The sequence below is a fragment of the Pomacea canaliculata genome, linkage group LG14, assembly GCF_003073045.1.
Source record: "Pomacea canaliculata isolate SZHN2017 linkage group LG14, ASM307304v1, whole genome shotgun sequence".
NCBI lineage: Eukaryota > Metazoa > Mollusca > Gastropoda > Architaenioglossa > Ampullariidae > Pomacea > Pomacea canaliculata.
The window spans coordinates 10,630,264-10,652,670 of NC_037603.1; the positions used below are offsets into that span (position 1 = coordinate 10,630,264).

The following is a 22,407-nucleotide window of genomic DNA, read 5'->3' on the forward strand; positions in this document are numbered from 1 at the left end:
CCACACTGAGTTGGTGTGTGTGTGAGAGCAGATGCATGTTATTAATTATGTAAACATATATTTATAGTTCACCCTGGTCATGGAAGACAACTCATGATCCACTGCATTTCTCAGAATACATTTTGCTGTTTATGGTAGAAGACAGTTGAAGCTGTAAAAGGTTGCATAGAATGTATGGAAGGGGGGAAGCAATAGAGCTAAGTAAAGCTTCTTGTGGGATAAAGGATAGTGCCTGTCTGCACATCCCATTAGTCCTAGCATAATTGTCGGTGAAGAAGAATGTCATTCATAGGCCTACATTCATGACTAGAGGACTCATAATCATTGAGAGAAAAATGACACCGGCTGTACTCTTCAGGAGTGCCTACAGAGTACAGCTGAGACAAGGAAAAGAGTAAATTTAATTTTTGACTGCATAAAGGTGGTCGTGACCTAGTACTGATGCTGAAGACAATAGGAAGAAATGGCTGGCAAAAAGGCAGATACAGTAGTACTTCTACATACGAGTTTAATCCGTTCCACAACCGAGCTTGCATTTTAAAAAACTCTCATAGTAAAACTATTTTTCCTATACAAAATGAAGGAAATAGCATTAATGCTTACCAACCCTCCCACAACAATAAAATTTATATGTTTATATATGTAAATATGGTACTATATAGTAAATATTAATGGCACAATAATATAGATGATAAAAAATATGTTCTATTTATCAACCTTACCTTGGAGGTGATGAAGACTGTCGATAACGGAGGTAGGCAGATGGCGGGGGAGGAGGAGGGAGGGAGCCAGAGGGCAGACGGGTGGTGAATGAATCACATGATGATACGACACTAGTTACACTGTTTTTATCTTAAAACATTTAGATTTTCACTATGACTAGGGTCTTTTTTTTTTTTAACTTAAACCTAAACTTAAATGCGACAACTTTATACATCACTTGTTTCCTTGGCACTCACTTTCTCAGCCCCATGATTACACAGCATGTAATTTACAGCAAAAAGCTTAAAAACGAACACTTGTACAGGCATGGAAGATGCGTGATCTGAGACAGACTGAGGGACCAGGATGGTGTTGGTTGGTGGGACTGGAAATGCTAGCGAGTGAGCGAAAGTTGCAAGCACTTTACGCTACAACATAAAAATGACACAAGCTCATATATTGAATTTCCACTTGTAAATAAGAACAAAATTTTCACAAAGTTTTAACTCATATCTCAATTTACTCATATATTGGTTCACTCCTATATAGAGGTCTTACTGTATGCTTGATATGCTTACCACTTGCCAGCTGCATACATATACATCCTATGATTGGTACCAACTGATGAATGGTGATGTTGGTCGAATTGTCCTGGTCATCAAGGGAACGTCTGGATAGATGCAGCAACTAACAAGACTCACCACTAAAACCTGCCTTGAGTATTGGTGAGCAAGCCCTGCATGAAATGACCAGTCTACTTCTACATGTTTGCCAGCCAGTTGTTCTGTTGACCTCTGTGTCAACCTCTCTCCAAGGATAGTCTTTGAGTCTTATGCTGAGTCACATGGCAAAGCCAGACCAGCTTGTGCTGCTTCACAGATGTTGAAAGTTTTCCTGATGTCCCAAGAGGGCAGAAATTGTGCTCCATCCCAAGTCATTGGTTTTGTGTTCCATGTATGAGATCCAGAACAGCCTCCTCACTTGTTCTCAGAATCCTGGATTCTCCTATTTGTATCAGTAAGCAGAGTCCACATCTCAAAACCACAGCAGAGTCCATGTATATCTTCTTTATTGCTGCCGCTGGTGCTAAACAATTTCATGAGAGGGATTAATAAAGATATTTTGCATTGTAACCATGACTTTGATCTCATCAGCGGTGGTTTCCATTTCATATGTCAGCTGCTGCATCTGCACACACCCCTTTCCCCAAAGACCAGTTCAAGTGAAGTGAGACACACCCATTGCTGCAAAAGTGTCATTCTGAACAGTACAGTGAAAGAGCTCTGAGCAAGCAACATTCATGTAATGACTTTTTTTTTAACAGAAACAGATTTCAGAGACAATCGTTATACAAACACATTGTGCGCGCACTCACGCAAAGTCATGCATCTGTCTAAAGCAATGTTTTGTCAGAAAAATCTTAAGAAAGCCCCATAAAGTTTATAACAAAAGATTTAACACCTTAACATCACACTATCCTGTAGTCACTGATACTCATTGCTGTAAGGTATTGATCTTAAATCAGATGAAGTGAAAAAACTTAAAGCCCTTTCAAAAGGTGGTGGAAATCTCTCACGCCTCGTTTTTGTGTTGCTGACGTTTTCATCTTGGCCACCAGCCCCAGCAACAATTTCAATTTCTGGACTCATGCTTGGTCCAGCTTCATTCCCTTCTGTTCCATTTCGAGGAGACTTTGCAACATGCCCATTTTTGGACTGGATGAACTTTTGTCGGAAATCATTGTCCTGGAGAGTGACAAAAGGAGAGATCACTGACTGAGCACAGTAAAGGAAGCCAATATAGCGGTGAACAGTATCAGGGATTAAACCAGACTTGGCATCCAGAATGAGAACAAGACTGAGTGGAAAGTATGTCAAGGTAAGAGTCACCACCCTTGTGAGGGTAACTGCAATAGCACGATTATATTCTGCTAAAGATTCTTGACGAACTTCTCTGGCTTTCCACACACTTCTTAAAATAAGGCCATAAAATATAGCTGTGAGAGTCACAGGAACAGTGCAGATCAGTGCAGTCTCTACACTCTGTGTCCACACTAGTTTGTCTGGTACCCAAGTACTGACTCGACATGTGCCCCTGGAACAAAGGATAAAACTGTGCCACTAATTCATACCAATTCATCCAGAGTTACAAGATTCAAATCTTTCAACATCTAATAACAATTGCATAAATGCACTTAATCTCATAAAGAAAGAAATATCAAGGCTTTGTTGCGAGAACTGCCTAAGGTGATGAAGAGCCAGAAGAATGTACAAACAGACATATCACAAGGATGGTAATAGAGATAAACAAGGATTCATGTAAATGCATGTCCTTTGACCTTTTGTCTTTTATTCTTCCCTCTTATCTCCCTTTTTTCTCTTTGCTTCCTTCCTCTTTTTTTCAGTCCTTTTTCTTGCCTTGCCTTTCCTTTTTTTCCTCTTTCTCCTTTTTACCTTTCATTTTGATTTAAAACCTAATCAATATCAAGCTACAGCAACTACATTACAACTTTGGTCAAGACAATTAGCACTTTTTACCACAAGAATGCTTTTACTGTAATTAGCAGCTAATAAACATCCCAGAGATTAAAGTGTTTGCTTAGAGCAATACCAGGCAGTTAAAACAAAAAAAGACTTTTTAAAAGTAAGTCTTAAGTTCAAAGTTTCTTTTATGTCAGTGATAGGAAATGCGTGTAATTAGTTGCTGTCATTTATTTTGGTTTTTTTTTGGTCATTATTGCCGCTGGTGTTGCAGATGTTTAAAGCAGCAATCAATCAGGTTTTTTTGTTTTTTGGGGTTTGTTTTACCTTCCAGCTTGTATGTTGCGCATGCCTAAAACACGCAGTGGAGTGTAGACAACAGCAACACCCATCAGCCCTGATACAGCCAGTAGAAAGATGGTGGATATGTGCGTGAACAGCTTCCGGTATGTTGGAAAGGAGAAGATGATGCAAAGGCGTTGACTGCCAACCAGGAGATGAAGACATACAATAGTGTACAAGATGGCCCCACTTGCAGCCCAGATCTGAAGAAAAGCAATTGGCTTTGATGCTAAAATGTATTGAAGAACTGCTTGGAAATGGTTTCAGCAGCAGGGTGACAGCTTTGTGTGTGGAATAAGAGGAATGGGCAATGATCAGCCACCTATTTTTGTTAATGATGTCCTTGTTTTTAAATTAATTAAACATTACACATTACACATTACACTTACTTTAGAAGCAATGTCAATTCTACATTCTTCATGCTGCTGACCTATGAGATTTAAATTATTAAGGATTGAACATAATACTTACTTCACAAGCCATGTCAACTCTAGTCTCTTTATCCTGCTGCTCTGTGTCATTTCTGCTGCTGACATACCATGCACTTTTTCTTACATCATCGTTGATGCCTTCATTCATTAGTGAGCTATTCACTGCAGGTGTGGTGGTGTCACTCATGTTTATCCCATTTTCTGTGACTGAAGGATACAAGGATAGTATGAGATAGATGGTGACAGGCAAACGGACTGCACATACTACTGCATCTGCACAAGTGATGGCACAGAATATAAGAGCAATCTGTCTGGCACAGCTACGGATCTTCAGTGACAAGTTGAGAACTATCATGTTTCCCGTCAATCCAAAAATGCAGGCCAAAGCTAAAACCACAGCTTCCAGAATGTCAGTCCACGACAGCATTGAAAGAGACATGGTAAGAAGAGATCAGCTGCTGGTGTGTTCAAACTTAGGTTAGTTGGAAGTCCTCATACACATAGTCACCATCGTTAATCAAGCCTCAGATGTAGCTGGTGCACAGAACAACTCTGCAATGAGAAAAAAATCTGGTGAAGTGATTCATGTTTTTTTTCCCCGCTGCTGGTAAACACTGTCATCATATAAATCACTTGATATCTCACAATATTCAATGTGAGATGTCATATCCAAGAAAAAATATGGAATCATATGCAATAATCATAAATAATCCTTATAGCTTTCCCAAAGATGACAGGGAAACACTGTTAAAGTGCAGCAGCTTTAAAATAACATAAGTGCAATATTTGTATGCTTCTATAAAGACAGTACTGTAAAATGATGACTTTGTTTATTGGTCATTTTTAAGAAAATAAGTAAACAACATATATACTATGAAGCAATGTTGCAAGGCTACAGAGCTTAACAAATATCATAATTAAAACTATTGCTGGTTAATCTCATCTCAAAACTATCAACCCATTTGATATTTTTAATCAAAACACAAGTTGGCATTAATTACTCCAAAGTCATAGAGAACCAGAGCAGACATGGTGGCTGAGATCTTGTCATCACCGGCTGATATACACCTTGTCATCATTCACTGGTGTCACATGCTATTACCAGTTTGGAATATGTAGTCTCTTTGTTGTTCAAATTACCTGACTAGATATTGTCATTGCCAGTCAAATCTTAACTTGTAAGCATCATGTTATATACTGGAAAAATAATAAACGAATTACAATTAATGATTAATTCAAGGGTCCGGAAAGGTCGTTTGCACCTGGCCCGTGGTGGCTTTCAGCGGATCTGCTTCCAAACGACAAACTTTGAGTAAATAAACCAGGTGGTTATAGTTTATCACATTTGTACAACTTCAGGCAAGAATACGCAAGCATGTGGGATTCTTGGCGGCTGGAGACTAATTTATACGACCTCGTCGTGACAGTTGTACGCACCACTCACTGATCGATGATAACACACGACTACCCTCCCTCCTCCTCCATCCTCCTTTCCTCTTTAATTCTTTTCCTTCCCCACCAGCATCTCCTGCGCTCGGCAACCACTCGGGTACACCGAGTCACGCGCGTACGGGTGGGTGAGCCGGAGTGAGGCGAGTTCAGGCTCCACGCGCATCGCAGTCACGTTTGTCACTACAATCTATTGTCCTCGGCCAAAAAGCTCATCATCACGAAGTTTCTGATGACCTTTTGGCATTCTGAAAGTGCGATCATTGAGAGACACTTGCCGTGTTTGACATTATGATTGTGGCTGCTTGAAGTGTTCTAAACCATTTCTCTTCCGCTATTTCCCCCTTAAAATCAAAGGAATCTGCCATGTGTAGACCCTTAGCAATTGTAAGTTGCAAAAAATGTCATGTTTGTTTTTACCTGACAATAGTCCAGACTGACTTACACTAAGGCATCAGAGAGGAGAGATAGCATCAGTTAGCTACAGAAAACTGTGGAATGTTCTTTTCTGAAAGAGCGATTAGCTATGTCTTTGAGTGAAAAAGCCTTTTCTCTCTCCCTGTATACTTGTTCGTGTTGGAATGGTTCTTAAGACGGATGACATACATCTGTAGAGCTGTTTCACAGAAACATGGTATTGATCCTTTATTGACCTGTTAGGTTGGTTCCAAAGAGAGTCTGTCAGTGGGTAGAAGCTGAGAGAATGAGTGAAAGGTACCGACTGGACCCATCCTAGTATTTGTCTAGTATTTCACAGTATTTCACCTGTCTGCTTCCCATAGCTTCCCATGCCATGTACCATGAACAGGACCCATCAATCGCAAAAAGGCATTTCTATAAGTTTGTCTGCGATTGATGTAGGAATAATTGTACAATTCTTTATTTAGTGTTTCTGAAATTTAAGCTCCAAACAGTTTGTCACAAAGCCTCGTGTTGGTGTCCTAATTCCATAGGAAAAGGATTTGTATCAAACAAAAATCAGAATCGGAGTTTGCATACAATTTTTCGAGAACAAGGTTTCGAATACGGCAATAACAATAATAATCATGATAGGGAGAACTTGAAAAAACCAACAAGACGACAGAAAAAAAAGTGGATAAAGAGTAGAAGAGGAAACAAGTTTATTGCTGTCTGATTAACTACTGAACGAACACTACTCCGTTATTCAACAATGAGTCTATGAAATCAAAATAAATGCATAAACATGTAGAGAAACTGATTTAGTACCACTACAATCATTATATTTTACTTATGTAATGTAAATTAAGCAGCCAAGACTTGGCCAGACACGTGGAGTTTATGTTACTGTTGTCTACAGCTAACTTTTTACTTAATTATTACTTTTAGACTCGTCAGTTGCAATTTGAAACTCACAGTTCTAGAAACAGATAACTGATATCTCAAAATAACTGAACAAGCCTAGTATTTGTCCTAATTGTAAACAACAGTTTACTGCTGATTAAACTGATCTTAATAATCTCATGCGTTGATTACACGACAATGAACAAGCTCATTGAAAGAAACAAGTATGAAAATAAACCGTTGTCTTATATAAGATATCAAGGCAAACTCAAAGTATTCTCGCACCTACCTTGTACTTGGAGTCAAGCTGATTCGATACCTGTTATCCACCCCACTCCACACACACACTTTTTTTTCCAGGAGAAAGAGCTTCAGGCTAATATTTTGTCGAAAGTGTGTAAACTGCTGTGATGATGAGACATAAACTTTCCACAATTAATGATGAAAGTATAAATCCCTGATGCAGCTGTACACGTAAAGTACACCTGTCTAATGTCGTCTGCAGCAACTGCAGGTATTGATTTGCACACGACACACCCGGAGACACGAGCTGCAGTGACAAGCAAAGATGTTCATCATCTCGCTTCTCACTTCTTTTTTTTAAAGTCTTTGTGAAGGTTGTTCTTTTTCTTTCTTTCCTTTTTTTTTCATTCTTCATCTCATCTTTTTCCCTTGATCGACCCATTTTTAAACATTTGGTGGAAATGATTATGTCGATCTTCACAAGCAAATTTATTTATGCAAACTACCTGTATGGCGTAACAGTGATTACCAAGCTGGTGGGTAATGATGCGGTTTCTTTAACGTCCATCCGCAAAAAATATTAATTTTTACGAGTAACATTTTAAAGTTATTTTCATTGTTACAAGTCTTGAGAAGTTTGTTTTTGGCAGAAGTCATGGCAGCAAAATGAGCTTGATCACCTGTTATCTGATTCAGTTTAATATATTTTAAAATGTATTTCAACAAGAATTTTCCTTTTCAGTTTAATTTAAATGTTGTTCCCGCGTAATTCAAACACTTTCCCTCAAGCTGTCAGTCAACGACCTTTTATTGCAAACAATATTTCATTATTTTTAAATTATTTTTTAAAAACCATTTATCTATAGTTCCAACCAGCGGCACTGTGATCCTGTTGACTATCATACAAAAGAAACAGCAATTAAGGCAGTGTCATCAGCAATTTTTACAAGTAGTGGAGACAATTAAGCAGCAGCCTTGAGGGGAACCTGTATAGATTATCTGAGAGAAGACCGTTAACAGAAACTCTGTTGTCTGTTAAAAAGTCCAGGATCCAGAGAGTTGGCGAGACAGACGGCCGTCTGAAACTAGACTCTCTGCCAACAAGTGAGGTTTCCCGGTGTTAAAAGCAGAAGAGAAATCACCAAAGAGAACCTGGCATGAGCTGTGGGTTCCTCCAGATGTTTTTACAGAGTATTTAGTATCAACAGCTTAGCTGTTAGCATCATCCACACCTCGACCAACTCTGTAGGCAAACTGCAGCGGGTGAAGATGTGGATGAACAGCAGTCATCACCTCGCTCCTTACAATTGTCTCAAATTATTTTATGATGATTGATTACACCAGTTCTAAGTGCCTTCTCTTGCATTTGTGAAACGTGTATAAGCATGCACATGGGAGTGAGTCATCGTGAAATATAAATGTTGAACACACTTTATCATTCGGCCTAGGTTTTTTTTTTTTTTTTTAAATAATAGAGCAAGTCAGTGTAAGGGAGACAACGCTGACATCGCCAAAAACAAGTATGTGGTTTCAGTTGCTTCCCTTATTTCTACTTTAAAGTCAGCCAAAGGTGCGACGCTTTCGATTTCTTAAAGTAACCAAATACTATTTCCTTCACTAATTATCTGACAAAAAATCAAGTATTCCATAGTGCGATAAACACTGGGGAACGATAATATATGATGCTGGAAAAACATGCGACACTGGACTGTGTAAATCATTATGTCAGCTAAAGGGAAAAAAAAGTACAGAACGGTATTCACACGTGGCACTTCCCCTTTAATTTTCAGAAAGCTTAATATACAGACAGTAGCAGATTGTATAAATTAGTCATCGTGTTCATTAGTCTTCCACTCGGAAGCAGCCATTTGAAGTCAACAACAGCATTTATATATATAAAACACTAAGCCGTACAAGTTCCACTTGGGGTACCCCACTTTACCACTCTAGTGGACAGAGTTGGCAATGGTTGATTAATACGTTAAAAGAAAATTAAAAAAAAAACATGCACAACAGCATAATGTTTTTTTTAAGACACAGCAGTTGTCGCTCAGTTGACAACTTTCTGGCCATCTCCATCAGGGAGTCAGTGCCAGAAAGCCCTACAACAATGACAAATTCTGTACCTCGTCGAAAGATGACAATTGACACCGCTGCCGAGGAGAAAGCTTGGCTCGGCTTGAATTACAAAAACAGGATAAGCGATGGAACAAAATTGTTTCGTAGGTGGACGAGAAAAGGTCCATCGCAGGACAGATAAGGAATAGGCTTCCTTCATGTAAAGAGCTTCTTTTTAGTCTCTTATGACTTTTATACACATATACATATTTTATAACTTTTATACATATATACACATTTTATAACTGTTATACATATATACACATTTTATGACTTATACATATATACTCATTTTATGACTCTTATAGGTATAGACACATTTTATGACTTTTATACATATATACACATTTTATTACTCTTATACATATATACACATTTTATTACTTTTATACATATATACACATTTTATTACTCTTATACATATATACACATTTTATTACTTTTATACATATATACACATTTTATTACTTTTTATGCATATATACACATTTTATCACTTTTATACACATATACACATTTTATTACTTTTATACATATATACACATTTTATCACTTTTATACACATATACACATTTTATTACTTTTATACATATATACACATTTTATTACTTTTATACATATATACACATTTTATCACTTTTATACACATATACACATTTTATTACTTTTATACATATATACACATTTTATGACTTATACATATATACACATTTTATTACTTTTATACATATATACACATTTTATGACTTTTATACACATATACACATTTTATTACTTTTATGCATATATACACATTTTAAACAGAGATTTATTGCAATCTTCGAAATGATAGTTGAAAAAGTCCGAAACGTTAGTTTTTTTATGAAGTAGAGAAGTAGAGGTGTACACAGACTGTTTGAATAATGTAAGCACTGTGCACTTCCGAATTCAGTTGATATCTTTCATTAATTCCTATCTTTGAATTCAGTTGATATCTTTCATTAATTCCTATCTTTGAAATAGGATAGGGCATTTGTGATTCCATTTGATTTTCATAAATGAAACCTACGCTTCTTACATTTGCCATTACCTGTCGACTTTGCAGTAAATTTTTTCTTTTGGCTCTTACTTATCCTCTCTCTTGGTGGATAGATGGCAACAGATCGTACACACAGAGAGAGAGCAACATAAAGACTAACACATAGAGGGAAGGTACACAATGGCAACATGTATACACACAGACAGCAAAATAAAAACTAACACATAGAGGGAAGGTACACAAGCTTTTCTCAAAACTAACTCAAATAGACAGGAAATCACCACCCCCCCGTCACTCATCAATATCATCCCACAGTACATTTCTAAACTCAGTCTTGCACCAAGAGACGGAGCGTCGCCATGGAACTAGGTCCAGAATACAAATGGCCTCCCTGATAGTTTATAGTAAGTTTAAAAACACTTACTGTCACCATCCGCCAGTGTCACGTAGACGAACGAAGAAAGTCAGACATAATCTCTGCGTCAGGATCGCTCCCATTCAATCCAGGACGAGTGTACAGGTTCACTTACACACTAAGATACACATTCCACCAGGATCTCCGTAGCTTGCACACACACTACAAGCTGCTATTGCCAACGCTGGGGTCGCGGAGCAACGCTTCAGGACGTGGACTGACTGAACTCCGCCCTGGACGCCCAACACAAGATGCAACTGGAGGGCTTCCCCAGGCTCAGGACAACACCTTCGTCTAAGCAGACCCTTCCTTGTGTAGATAGTTCCTCCTCTGAGTGGGTCCGGTGTGCTTGGGAGGTTCTCGAGCCTTGTAGTTCACCTTAGTGGGTCCCTCGGTTCCTGTAACTCGGTGACTAATTAGTCTAACGAACTGATAACTTATACTATTATATATTGTCCCATAAAGTCAAGTGAAAATATATTTTCTTTTAGAAAATTAGGTCACCTTTATAAACAATTTAGAAGTACGCTACTTTATATTACTAACAAAAATTTAGAACTTCAGCAAATATTTAATCTATTACCTTGGCTGGGCAAGAAACTTAGTTCCATTATCCCCGGTCCCTGTAACCACTCGTACAGCAAGACCTTCCGTCTCGGCGGTTTCGTTGGGATCCTCTCTCCCCCCGTTCACCCAGCCAGAGCGTGAGGTGAACTCTACTCACTACTTTTTGCGGTGGCACGAGGATTTCACTCTAGGCGGGGACGGTCACACTCTCCGGCAAACTCGCCAACCACGTGACCAAGGGAAATAACACTCTTCCCTGACAGTCATGAACAGATGGGCGGACATGGGCACATCAACACCAATCTCACTCGGGAGATGTACACCCGAGACTCAGCACGTCTTTCTCTCTCTGTATCTTTGGCCTGAGTAACTTTCTACCCCTCTGTCTGGCCAAACCTACCAGTGAACAGTGTTCACTAAACAACTTGTCACGTTTTTTTAACCTTTTCCATTCTAATATTTTCATCCATTCCACATACACTCGACAAACACGTTGAGCCACCAAGGGGTTAAACAGTTCGAAAAACACAGGACGCACGGACTGGTCCGTGACAACATATTCATGTTGAAATCTCCGAAAGAGAAAACCCTAATGTTCTTCTGATCAATTTTCATTCGCAGTAAGAAATCACGAAGGACCACCGAGAAGTCCAAAAGCGGTGACAGTGAGCCATCCGACAGTCAGGAAGAAAAGAAGAGTAAGTCTGAAACAAAAACTGGCTAAAAAGACAGACTTTTCTAAATTGAATTTAAGTTTGTCTTTAGGATGGGGACTATCTCAAAAATGCGCATGTATCGTACAGTTTTGATGTGTGGAAAATGTGTACAGATAATGTTGAATTTATTTTTTATTTATTCTATTGTTTTATGGATATTGTAGGTAAAATTCTTCTAAATATTTACCAGATATTTCCTTGCTAGATTATGGAAATCTGTAGAGCAGCCTCTTGGTTTGTGATCATTCAGTGAATTGAATCTGGTGTGCAAAACTTCCAACAGAACCTGGTGAGGAGGAAGAAAGACTTGTCGGCCCTAAACCTTATGTAGAAAGCACTGCAGAGAAACCTTTAAAGTAAGTTAACATAATTATGATGTATGGCTGTCAGCTCTTTGGTGGTGCAATCAATTTTGTAGGCATTTAAAGAATATATATATATAAAGACCAGGGGAACCTGTTCCTATCTTCATTCTCTTGAATCAACATTGCACGCTGTGAAAAATCAACCCTGTATGCCATACCTCCGACTGATTTTCACAAAGTATTTTGCGATATAGTCACGGAATATCCTTGACTTCCACACCAGTGTTTGTCAGTTATGAGCCTGGCATATCTGTTTTCTTCTGCCTTACCCCATAGATCTTGTAGTTCAGTGGGTAAGTGGACAACATGGTTTTTAAGCAAGTTTGAAAATTGTGTATTCTGTTATTATATTCCAAGCCCAAAAGTGTTTAAAATTAGAAATGTATTGTACAATTGGTCCCTGGCATAGTGACAAAAGCTGGATCTGGTAGAACATGTTCTATACTTTTACACCAACACTTGTCTCTTAAAGTTGTGCTCATAGTATCTGGACTACAATGTCTTCGTCTAACTTGCAGTGTTGGGTTTATTTTCTTCAATCTCACTATCACTTATTTATTTGAAGAGCCTTTTATCATTTTTAGAACGAAGGTGCTAAAGAGCATCTAAAAATGTGTATAAAACAGTATAAAATAAACTTCTTCAGAAGTAGTATATATTATTCTGATCTTCTAGCTATTTAGGTACATTTCTTCTATAACCTTGGGAGAATAGGCTGACAGTACAAAGTTCTGTCCATTTCTTTTTAGATCATTGAGGCAGTTTATACTGTCCAGAATGAATTTGATAAAAGAGAAAAAAAATGTTGTGCTATTAAACTGACATTTTTTCCTCTGACTTAACATTAACAGCTATGGCAAGGCCTTGCTGCCTGGTGAAGGAGCAGCCATGGCAGCCTACATTGCTGAAGGCAAAAGAATTCCCCGTAGGGGTGAGATTGGCTTGACATCTGATGAGATCCAGTCATTTGAACAAGTTGGCTATGTCATGAGTGGTAGCAGGTATGAACTTTCTCTTAATACTTTTTTCTCATCTTTTAGAAGGTTATTGGGAGAAAGCTAATAAGAAGTTACATAAAAGTGGATTTCTTTTTCTAGAACTGATAAGGTATTTATGAAAAATAATACTGTCATGCAAACCAAGTCTCAATCATCACTTTAAAATAATATAAAATACTATTTTGTATATCAGACATAGGCCTAGGGAAGCTGTACCTCATCGAAAGAAGAAAATTGACATCTCAGCTTGGGTTTGGCCTGAATTACAAGAACAGGAAAAGCGATGGAACAAAATTGTTTCTTGGGTGAAAGAAAAGGACAATCTCAGGACATGAATAGGCTTCCTTCATGTAGAGAGCTTCTTTTTAGTCTGGAGTATCGAGGACTTTTATACATATATACACATTTTATGTCCTTTATACATATATACACATTTTATGACCTGTATATATATACACATTTTAAACAGAGATTTTATATCTTGCAATCTTCGAAACGATAGTGGAAAAAGTCCGAAACGTTAGTGTTTATATGAAGTAGAAGTGTACACAGACTGTTTGAATAATGTAACTTTGTATTTGTACAGCAAACTGCTGGTTGGATGGTAGTGTTAAACAAGTCATTTGTAAATAAAGTTGTCAAATTGATTGTGGACTCCATCATATTAGTGTGCACATAAAAGTATGAGTAAGAAAGAGCATGATGCAGTACCCAGTTTTCTATATTTTCCAAGCTTTGCTCGAGTTTTTCTTCTCATCAACATTGTAGCAGAAACCTGTTACATTCTGTGTGTAGATTTCATCATGCAGAGAATAATAGGTCATAACATTAAAATGATAAAATATTTGCAGCAGCCAGATAATATGGCATTTAAAGAGTAACATTTGGAGACGAAACCAGCAATATGAGTATATAAAAGTATACACATTTAAAATATTAATAAATCATGCATCATTTTTTTTGTTCTATGATTCCTTGCATAAACAGTCAACACAAGTCGTATATAAATTAAATACAAAAACTTTTTTTTAAAGCTTCAGTCATTCACAATTTGAAAAAACAAAGAGACCTAACTATGATGTCAAAAAAAAAAAAACAACAAAAAAAACCACGTGTAATCCAATCAAAGCAGTCTCATACCTGTTAAATCACAAACAAAAATGAAAAAAATAAACCAATAGAGACTTTTTTCACAAGCTGTTTCTGGGCTATTAGAGGTTTTGCTATATAAAATTGAAAAACAAAACACTTGTAAGGAAAAAGCCACGCAGCTAACTGACATCAAATATCCATTTTTACACTGAATGTAATTTTGAGAACCCACATCCAAATGGTAGTTTTAAAAGATCCAGTAAATATGACACACACATTGTCAGAAGTCAGCTGTTACTATCGCACGCACTATGAGCATCACACATCATATCGGTTGAAGAAACACAATCTTCTCCTGATCCGTTCAATACTGTTCTGCAATGGTTTCCTCATCAGATGATAGCCACGTACTGATGGCTGTCTCCCAGGCTCTGCAACAGCTGTTGGTGAGTCAAGAGGACAGAGCGAAGATATCCATCAATAGTCTTCATCAGCAGGTCGTGATTTTGCTGAAAGTCTTCGATCTTGTCCTCGTCCATCTCACCGCGCAACTGAGCCGCGCTGTCATTGAAGCACTTCTCCAACTTATCAGTCGTTACCAACATCGTCCGCACCTGATCGGACAGATCCTTGAGGGCAGCTCGAGCATCTGCCTCAGAATTCTTCACATCTTGTCCTGGACAGTCCGGGTGCCGAGACCTGCGTGACAAGCGCGACCTGCGAGACCTACAGAGGAGATCTTCGCACCCTGAGCACATGTCCGGGGTGATTTCAATTTTGCCGCGCGCGGTCGCCCTAATCACGTGGTGCGTGGGGAGAGAGTCGACTCCACGTGAGTCCTCATCATCTCGTGCGAACGCAAACATCTCGAGCATTGGATGGCGGCACAGGGGGCAGCCGACGTGCAGCAGGTCTTGTGCTTCTATCCAGGTGAGAAGACACACCCGACACGTGATGTGTCCGCAGAACAGAATCTTGGGCTCCGTGAAGGGACCCAAGCAGATGGGACACTCGGGGTCACTGGAGTCATTTGAAAACTTTGCTCCCGTCGAGTCCATTCCTGTCAAAATAAATAAACAACATTACTATTCAATGTACCATGTTATTAACCACCTAATTGTAGCAAAGTAGCATACATTGATCAAGCTTCTAATGTAATGCTACTCTGTTATGACTAACGCAACAAATCATTCAACTAGTATTTCGATGGAGACTATATTGGTCTTCATAGGCTACATCTTGGATCTTATAACCTTTGACCTGACTTTGACAGAAGGTTCTGGAAGAAAAGGACATGAAAATATATTCCAAAGGTTTCTTTCTATTTTGTAAATAATTGGTTAACGCTTACAAATCTGGATGAATAACGCACTTTCTCTCAGTAAATGAGAAAGGCTGAAATGTTGTTGTTGTTGTTGTTGTTGTCGTCGTCGAGTGCCGTTCTCGACAATCTCCGGGTGTGGAGCTCACTGTCTCGTAAAAGCAATCTACTAGCATATGCGGCTGTGTGGTATACAGTATCGTACCCGGGTACAACAAGAAATTGGAAAAGACTGAAGAGTCAAAGAATTTCCTTCTTTTCAAGTGATACCTCGCTATGTCCAGTTTGTTTCTTTCTTCCGAAATATAAGATGGAAGGGTCCAGAAATCCCCACAGCTGTGTTGTGGACATGAGTGTAAGTAAAATTAAAATGAGATTGTATTGTAAAATCTACACAATCAAAATGACAATAAATAAATAGCCATCATAAGCAAATACTGGATTCTCGTTATTTTCAGAAACAAATTTATGAGATTACAATTTTTAAAAAACTTCAAGCTTACCTGCGAGTAGCTGCAATGGTGTTTAGCAACAAACGAAGGCAGCGGTGGAGTTGACAGAAGTGAGTGGTCAGTAGTTTCACCTGACGGGTAGTTAATGACTAACCTCACATGGCACGTCAGGTACCCGAATAAAGAATGGGTAAACCCCGGCCCTGGTTACCTAGCTTCTCGGCCACCGACCAATCAACAGCTGTCTCTCATGTTCCGGTCAGGACTGGACCGTGTGACGTCACTCTAGGGGGAGGGGCATAGAGCTGTCTAGTCATGAGGTGTGAGCGCTCACTCAAGCAACCTTGACTACACCACGCTCACCTGCTGTGATGTCATCATCACACTGCCCGGTCTGTTGAGTGTTGTTACGTCACGAGAAAAGCGTCAGGCGGGAGTGACGGACGAAGTGACCGGTAACAGTTACCACCACCTGGGAGGTCAACAGGATTAGACTGTGCGGCACCCGAGGGCGACCTACGGGGAACAAAACCTCTCGTCACTTTTATAGACACGTGGCTTAATTAAGTGACACCTGGTCTCACTCACACAGTCAGACACACCAAACGACTAGGCAGTTCATTTTATCATAGGGTACATATTTTTTATACGAAACTAGTCACACACATATATATATTTGTCTGAAGATTTCTCTAAAAAAACAAACAAACAAATATTTTGTTACATCGTTTCTCACATACACTAAAGTTGATTTACGAAGATTTTTAATCGAGAGAGAAGAGAAGTACTTGTGTGACAAGAAATAAAGGTGGGCGATCTCACCTGAGTGTCTCTCAGGTGACTAAAGTAAATCTCACGTGTGGTATCAAAGGGAGGGGTGCAGGGGAGTGAACTGACGACAGCCAGCGACAGAACCTTTCTCTCTCACCCCTCCCTTCCTCGTCATAACTGCAACCTTCGAAATTTGATGAAGGAATAGATGACCATAACACACACATACTTAAATCATTTGAAAAAAGCAGTTAAAAGATGCTAAGGACATGCCCGGCTGGTGGCAACTGTTACCCCGGGTGATCCACGTCGCTCTCCACCCGACACGTCACTCGTGACGTAACAGCAGTCAACAGACATCACAGGTGAGCGCGGCGTAGTCAAGGTCGCTTGATTGCTGGACCGTGGCGTGGTAAGCTCCTACCCAGTCGTACTTTGAGGTGTGAACTATTACACAACACACATCACACACATATATATATATTACACAACACACACACGCGCGCGCGCGCGGCTTCTGTCGAGTTGTCGTCTGCTCGCTGTATAAAAAGCAAGTGTTACTAATGAAATCTCTAATACTAAGAAATAAAGGAAATCACACAAATATGGTTTTTACATATTTATTCGTCTGTTCTCTGGGTACAAACATATGATGACATCAAACAAATATAGACATGATAAATGCAAAGATAAAGATAGAACAGCAGTAATGCATACAGTGTTATACCATCTTGGTTGTGTACATTTTATGATCACTGTGGCAGGTAAAGTCGTTTTATAAACCAAAGCCTTACATAATTGGGGATGTTTCTGTGTGGAGATGTCCCTGTTAACTAAAAATATCATCCTTTCCGTTCACTAATTCGACAGTTTTACCGTGCATGAAAATATCCATTTTTACACTGAATGTAGTTTTGAGAACTTTGGGAAAAAGCCCACAACATTGTCAGAAGTCAGCTGTTACTATCCTCCTCCACTCACACACACACTTTCTCTCACTTACACTGTAAAACAACGCATCAGGGCCAAAAGGGTTAATATGAGTTTTTCAAACATTCTTTAGCATCCGTTACTACTTTTCTATTAGTTTGTTCAATCATGTTTTTGAAAATGGTTTGTTTGCTGATGCTACCATCCATCCTTTACATAAAAAGGTGATATTCTTCGCACATTTCTTCTTCCTAAAATCTTGTAACATAAGGACCTTACCTAAGCCTTCAGATTGAGAAAACTATAGAGGTTGTTTCTCTTCTTCGCATCTGAGTTAAACTTCCCATTTCTGTAACTATAGAATAGTTTAATGGATTGACAACACAGTACTCTGGGTGAAGAACAAACAGGCTTTAGGAGGGATCATATAGGACAATATACAATATACTTTTCTTTGGCAGTTATTGAGAAGCAGATAGTTAATCACAAAAGATTATAATATGTAGCCTTTACTGACTTCCAGACAACTTTTGATTCAGTGACTAGAGAAAACTCTAGACTGTATTACAGAAACATGGCATAGGTAGTAAAATGCTTACATCTATCAAAAGCAATAAACAGTTATCTACTTTTTTTCCAAATTGCGCGCACGCACTATGAGCATCACACATCATTTCGGTTGAAGAAATACAATCTTCTCCTGATCCTTTCAATACTGTTCTGCAATGGTTTCCTCATCAACACGATAGCCACGTACTGATGGCTGTCTCCCATGCTCTGCAACAACTGTCGGTGAGTCAGGAGGACAGAGCGGAGTTGTCCATCGATAGGCTTCATCAGCAGGTCGAAATTTTGCTGAAAGTCTTCGATCTTGTCCTCGTCCATCTCACCGCGCAACTCAGCCGCCCTGTCCTTGAGGCACTTCTCCAACTTATCAGTCGTTACCAACATCGTCTGCACCTGATCGGACAGATCCTTGAGGGCAGCTCGAGCGTGAGCCTCAGAATTCTTCGCATCTTGTCCTGGACAGTCCGGGTGCCGAGACCTGCGTGACAAGCGTGACCTGCGAGACCTACAGAGGAGATCTTCGCACCCTGAGCACATGTCCGGGGTGATTTCAATTTTGCCGCGCGCGGTCGCCCTAATCACGTGGTGCGTGGGGAGAGAGTCGACTCCACGTGAGTCATCATCATCTCGTGCGAACGCAAACATCTCGAGCATTGGATGGCGGCACAGGGGGCAGCCGACGTGCAGCAGGTCTTGTGCTTCTATCCAGGTGAGAAGACACACCCGACACGTGATGTGTCCGCAGAACAGAATCTTGGGCTCCGTGAAGGGACCCAAGCAGATGGGACACTCGGGGTCACTGGAGTCATTTGAAAACGTTGCTCCCGTCGCATCCATACCTGTCAAAATAAATAAACAACATTACTATTCAATGTACCATTCAATACCACCTAATTGTAGCAAAGTAGCATACATTGATCGAGCTTCTAATGTAATGCTACTCTGTTATGACTAACGCAACAAATCATTCAACTAGTATTTCGATGGAGACTATATTGGTCTTCATAGGCTACATCTTGGATCTTATAACCTTTGACCTGACTTTGACAGAAGGTTCTGGAAGAAAAGGACATGGAAGTATATTCCAAAGGTTTCTTCCTATTTTGTAAATAATTGGTTAACGCTTACAAATCTGAATGAATAACGCACTTTCTCTCAGTAAATGAGAAAGGCTGAAATGTTGTTGTTGTTGTTGTTGTTGTAGCCTAGTGCCGTTCTCGACAATCTCCGGGTGTAGAGCTCACTGTCTCGTAGAAGCAATCTACTAGCATATCAGGCTTTGAGGTTATACAGTATCATACCCGGGTATAACAAGAAATTGGAAAAGACTGAAGAGTCAAAGAATTTCCTTCTTTTCAAGTGATACCTCGCTATGTCCAGTTTGTTTCTTTCTTCCGAAATATAAGATGGAAGGGTCCAGAAATCCCACAGCTGGTTGTGACATGAGTGTAAGTAAAATTAAAATGAGATTGTATTGTAAAATCTACACAATCAAAATGACAATAAATAAATAGCCATCATAAGCAAATACTGGATTCTCGTTATTTTTCAGAAAACTAAATTTATGAGATTACAATTTTTAAAAAAACTTCAAGCTTACCTGCGAGTAGCTGCATGGTGCTTAGCAGCAAACGAAGGCAGCGGTGAGTTGACAGAAGTGAGTGGTCAGTAGTTTTCACCTGACGGGTATGAACAGTTACTGACTAGCCTCACATGGCACGTCAGGTACCCGAATAAAGAATGGGTAAACCCCGCCCCTGGTTACCTAGCTTCTCGGCCACCGACCAATCAACAGCTGTCTCTCATGTTCCGGTCAGGACTGGACCGTGTGACGTCACTCTAGGGGGAGGGGCTTAGAGCTGTCTAGTCATGAGGTGTGAGCGCTCACTCAAGTAACCTTGACTACACCACGCTCACCTGCTGTGATGTCATCATCACACTGCGGGGTCTGTTGACTGTTGCTACGTCACGAGAAACGCGTCAGGCGGGAGTGACGGACAGTGACAGTTAAGCTGACCTGGGGGTAACAGTTACCACCACCTGGCAGGTCAAGAGGATTAGACTGTGCGGCACCCGAGGGCGACCTACCGGGAACAAAACCTCTCGTCACTTTTATAGACACGTGGCTTAATTAAGTGACACCTGGTCTCACTCACACAGTCAGCCACACACCAACACTACTAAGCAGTTCATTTTATCATAGGGTAAATGTTTTTTTATATGAAACTAGTCACACATATATAAATATTCGTCTGAAGATTTTTCTTAAAAAAAATAGTTTTACATCGTTTCTCACATACACTAAAGTTGATTTACGAAGATTTTTAATCGAGAGAGAAGAGAAGTACTAGTGTGACAAGAAATAAAGGTGGGCGATCTCACCTGGGTGTCTCTCAGGTGACTAAAGTAAATCTCACGTGTGGTATCAAAGGGAGGGATGCAGGGGAGTGAGCTGACGACAGCCAGCGACAGAAACTTTCTCTCCTCTCACCCCTCCCTTCCCCATCATAACCGCAACCTTCGAAATTTGATGAAGGAATAGATGTCATAACACACACACACACACACACACACACACTTAAATCATTTGAAAAAAGCAGTTAAAAGATGCTACAGACATGCTTGAAAGCTGTTTTGTTTGGCTTTTAGTTTGTTAAAGCGGCCAAACAATTAATATAAATAATTTACTTACTCAGTAGTTGGAAGACAATCTTGCTAATAATAACATCAAACACTGTTGGTAACATGCATATATTCATCATATCCGTGTGTGTGTGATTAGTTTTCTCAACACCACAGATGTATGACAGAGTGAACGGCTTCATGTCGGTCTCATTGTGTCAGAAAGTTGAGTGAGGTCACGTGGGAGTTAATTAGCAGCGAGTCAATAAAACTGATGAGATCATCCGCTGCTTGTAAGTTGCCGTCAAACCACAGTTTCACGCCGAACAGTAAAATCCTGTTGACCTCCCAGCTGGTGGCAACTGTTGCCCCGGGTGATCCACCTCACTCCGTCCGTCACTCTCCACCCGACACGTAGCTCGTGACGTAACAGCGGTCAACAGACATCACACCCCAGGTGAGCGCGGTGTAGTCAGGGTCGCTTGATTGCTGGACCGTGTCCTTGTAAGCTCCTACCCAGTCGTACTTTGAGGTGTGAACTATTACACAACACACAAACATTACACACACACACACACACACAAATGGTTAATATGAGTTTTTCAAACATTCTTTAGCATCCGTTATTACTTTTCTATTAGTTTGTTAACCATGTTTTTGAAAATGGTTTGTTTGCTGATGCTACCATCCAACCTTTACATAAAAAGGTGATATTCTTCGCACATTTCTTTTTTCTAAAATCCACTCACAAAAAATATTAATTTTTATGTGTAACATATAAAGTTATTTTCATTGTTACAAGTCTTGATATTTTTTTTTTTGGCAGAAGTCATGACAGCTCAGCCTAGTACAGGAGTGAGAACTCGCATGCAAACACATGATCAGAAATAGTAAGAGTGAGAATGAAGGACTGATAGAACCCAGTGAGGGTGACAGAGCTCAGAGAGAAAGATCTGAGTTGCCGTAGGAGGTACAGACGTTGCTGGCTGTTACGGAGGATCATATCAGTGTTGATGTCACATTTAAACTTGTTATCAAAGATAGTACCTAGATATTTGTAAGAGTCGACTACCTCGATCGCATCATCATGGATAATACTGATGACTGCCTCGGGCCTGTTCGTCCGAAAGTCTAAATTTGCTTAGTCTTTGAGGCATTCATGACAAGAAAGTGTTGGCTACACCAGTGAACAAAGTCAGGAAGAGTGCCATGATCATCTTCACTATCATACAAAAGAGACAGGAAGGCAGTCTTTTTTGTTTCGTTTTGTTTGTTTGTTTTTGTTTTTTGTTTGTTTGTTTGTTTGTTTGTTTTTTTTTTGGTTATGTTTTGTTTTTGTTTTATTTTTTAGACTCGCGAGTCAGTGTAAGGGAGACAACGCTGACATCACCGAAAACAAGTATGTGGTTCTAGTTGCTTCCCTTATTCTACTTTAAAGTCAGCCAAAGGTGCGACGCTTTCGATTACTTAAAGTAACCAAATACTACTTCCTCCACTAATTATCTG

At 39.6% G+C, this 22,407-nt stretch overlaps 2 protein-coding genes across 3 annotated transcripts; one reads left to right on the forward strand and one right to left on the reverse strand.

The window, feature by feature from the left end:
* Positions 1-2,162: 2,162 nt before the first annotated feature.
* Positions 2,163-10,620, reverse strand: LOC112555668. Of its 2 annotated transcripts, XM_025224136.1 has the most exons (4): positions 10,510-10,620; positions 3,996-4,162; positions 3,510-3,727; positions 2,163-2,796 (listed from the first exon to the last, which is right to left on the reverse strand). In XM_025224136.1, the coding sequence occupies exons 2-4, from the start codon at positions 4,140-4,142 to the stop codon at positions 2,187-2,189; spliced, it is 975 nt and encodes a 324-aa protein (XP_025079921.1). In that variant the 5' UTR covers positions 4,143-4,162; positions 10,510-10,620; the 3' UTR covers positions 2,163-2,186. The 2 variants fall into 2 exon arrangements, with proteins under 2 accessions (XP_025079921.1, XP_025079920.1); XM_025224135.1 differs by lacking the exon at positions 10,510-10,620 and having other exon boundaries at positions 3,996-4,422.
* Positions 10,621-11,833: 1,213 nt separating this feature from the next.
* Positions 11,834-13,481, forward strand: LOC112555605 (NKAP-like protein). Its single transcript, XM_025224035.1, has 4 exons — positions 11,834-11,864; positions 12,067-12,139; positions 13,000-13,149; positions 13,340-13,481. The coding sequence occupies exons 1-4, from the start codon at positions 11,834-11,836 to the stop codon at positions 13,479-13,481; spliced, it is 396 nt and encodes a 131-aa protein (XP_025079820.1).
* The last annotated feature ends 8,926 nt before the right edge of the window (positions 13,482-22,407 follow it).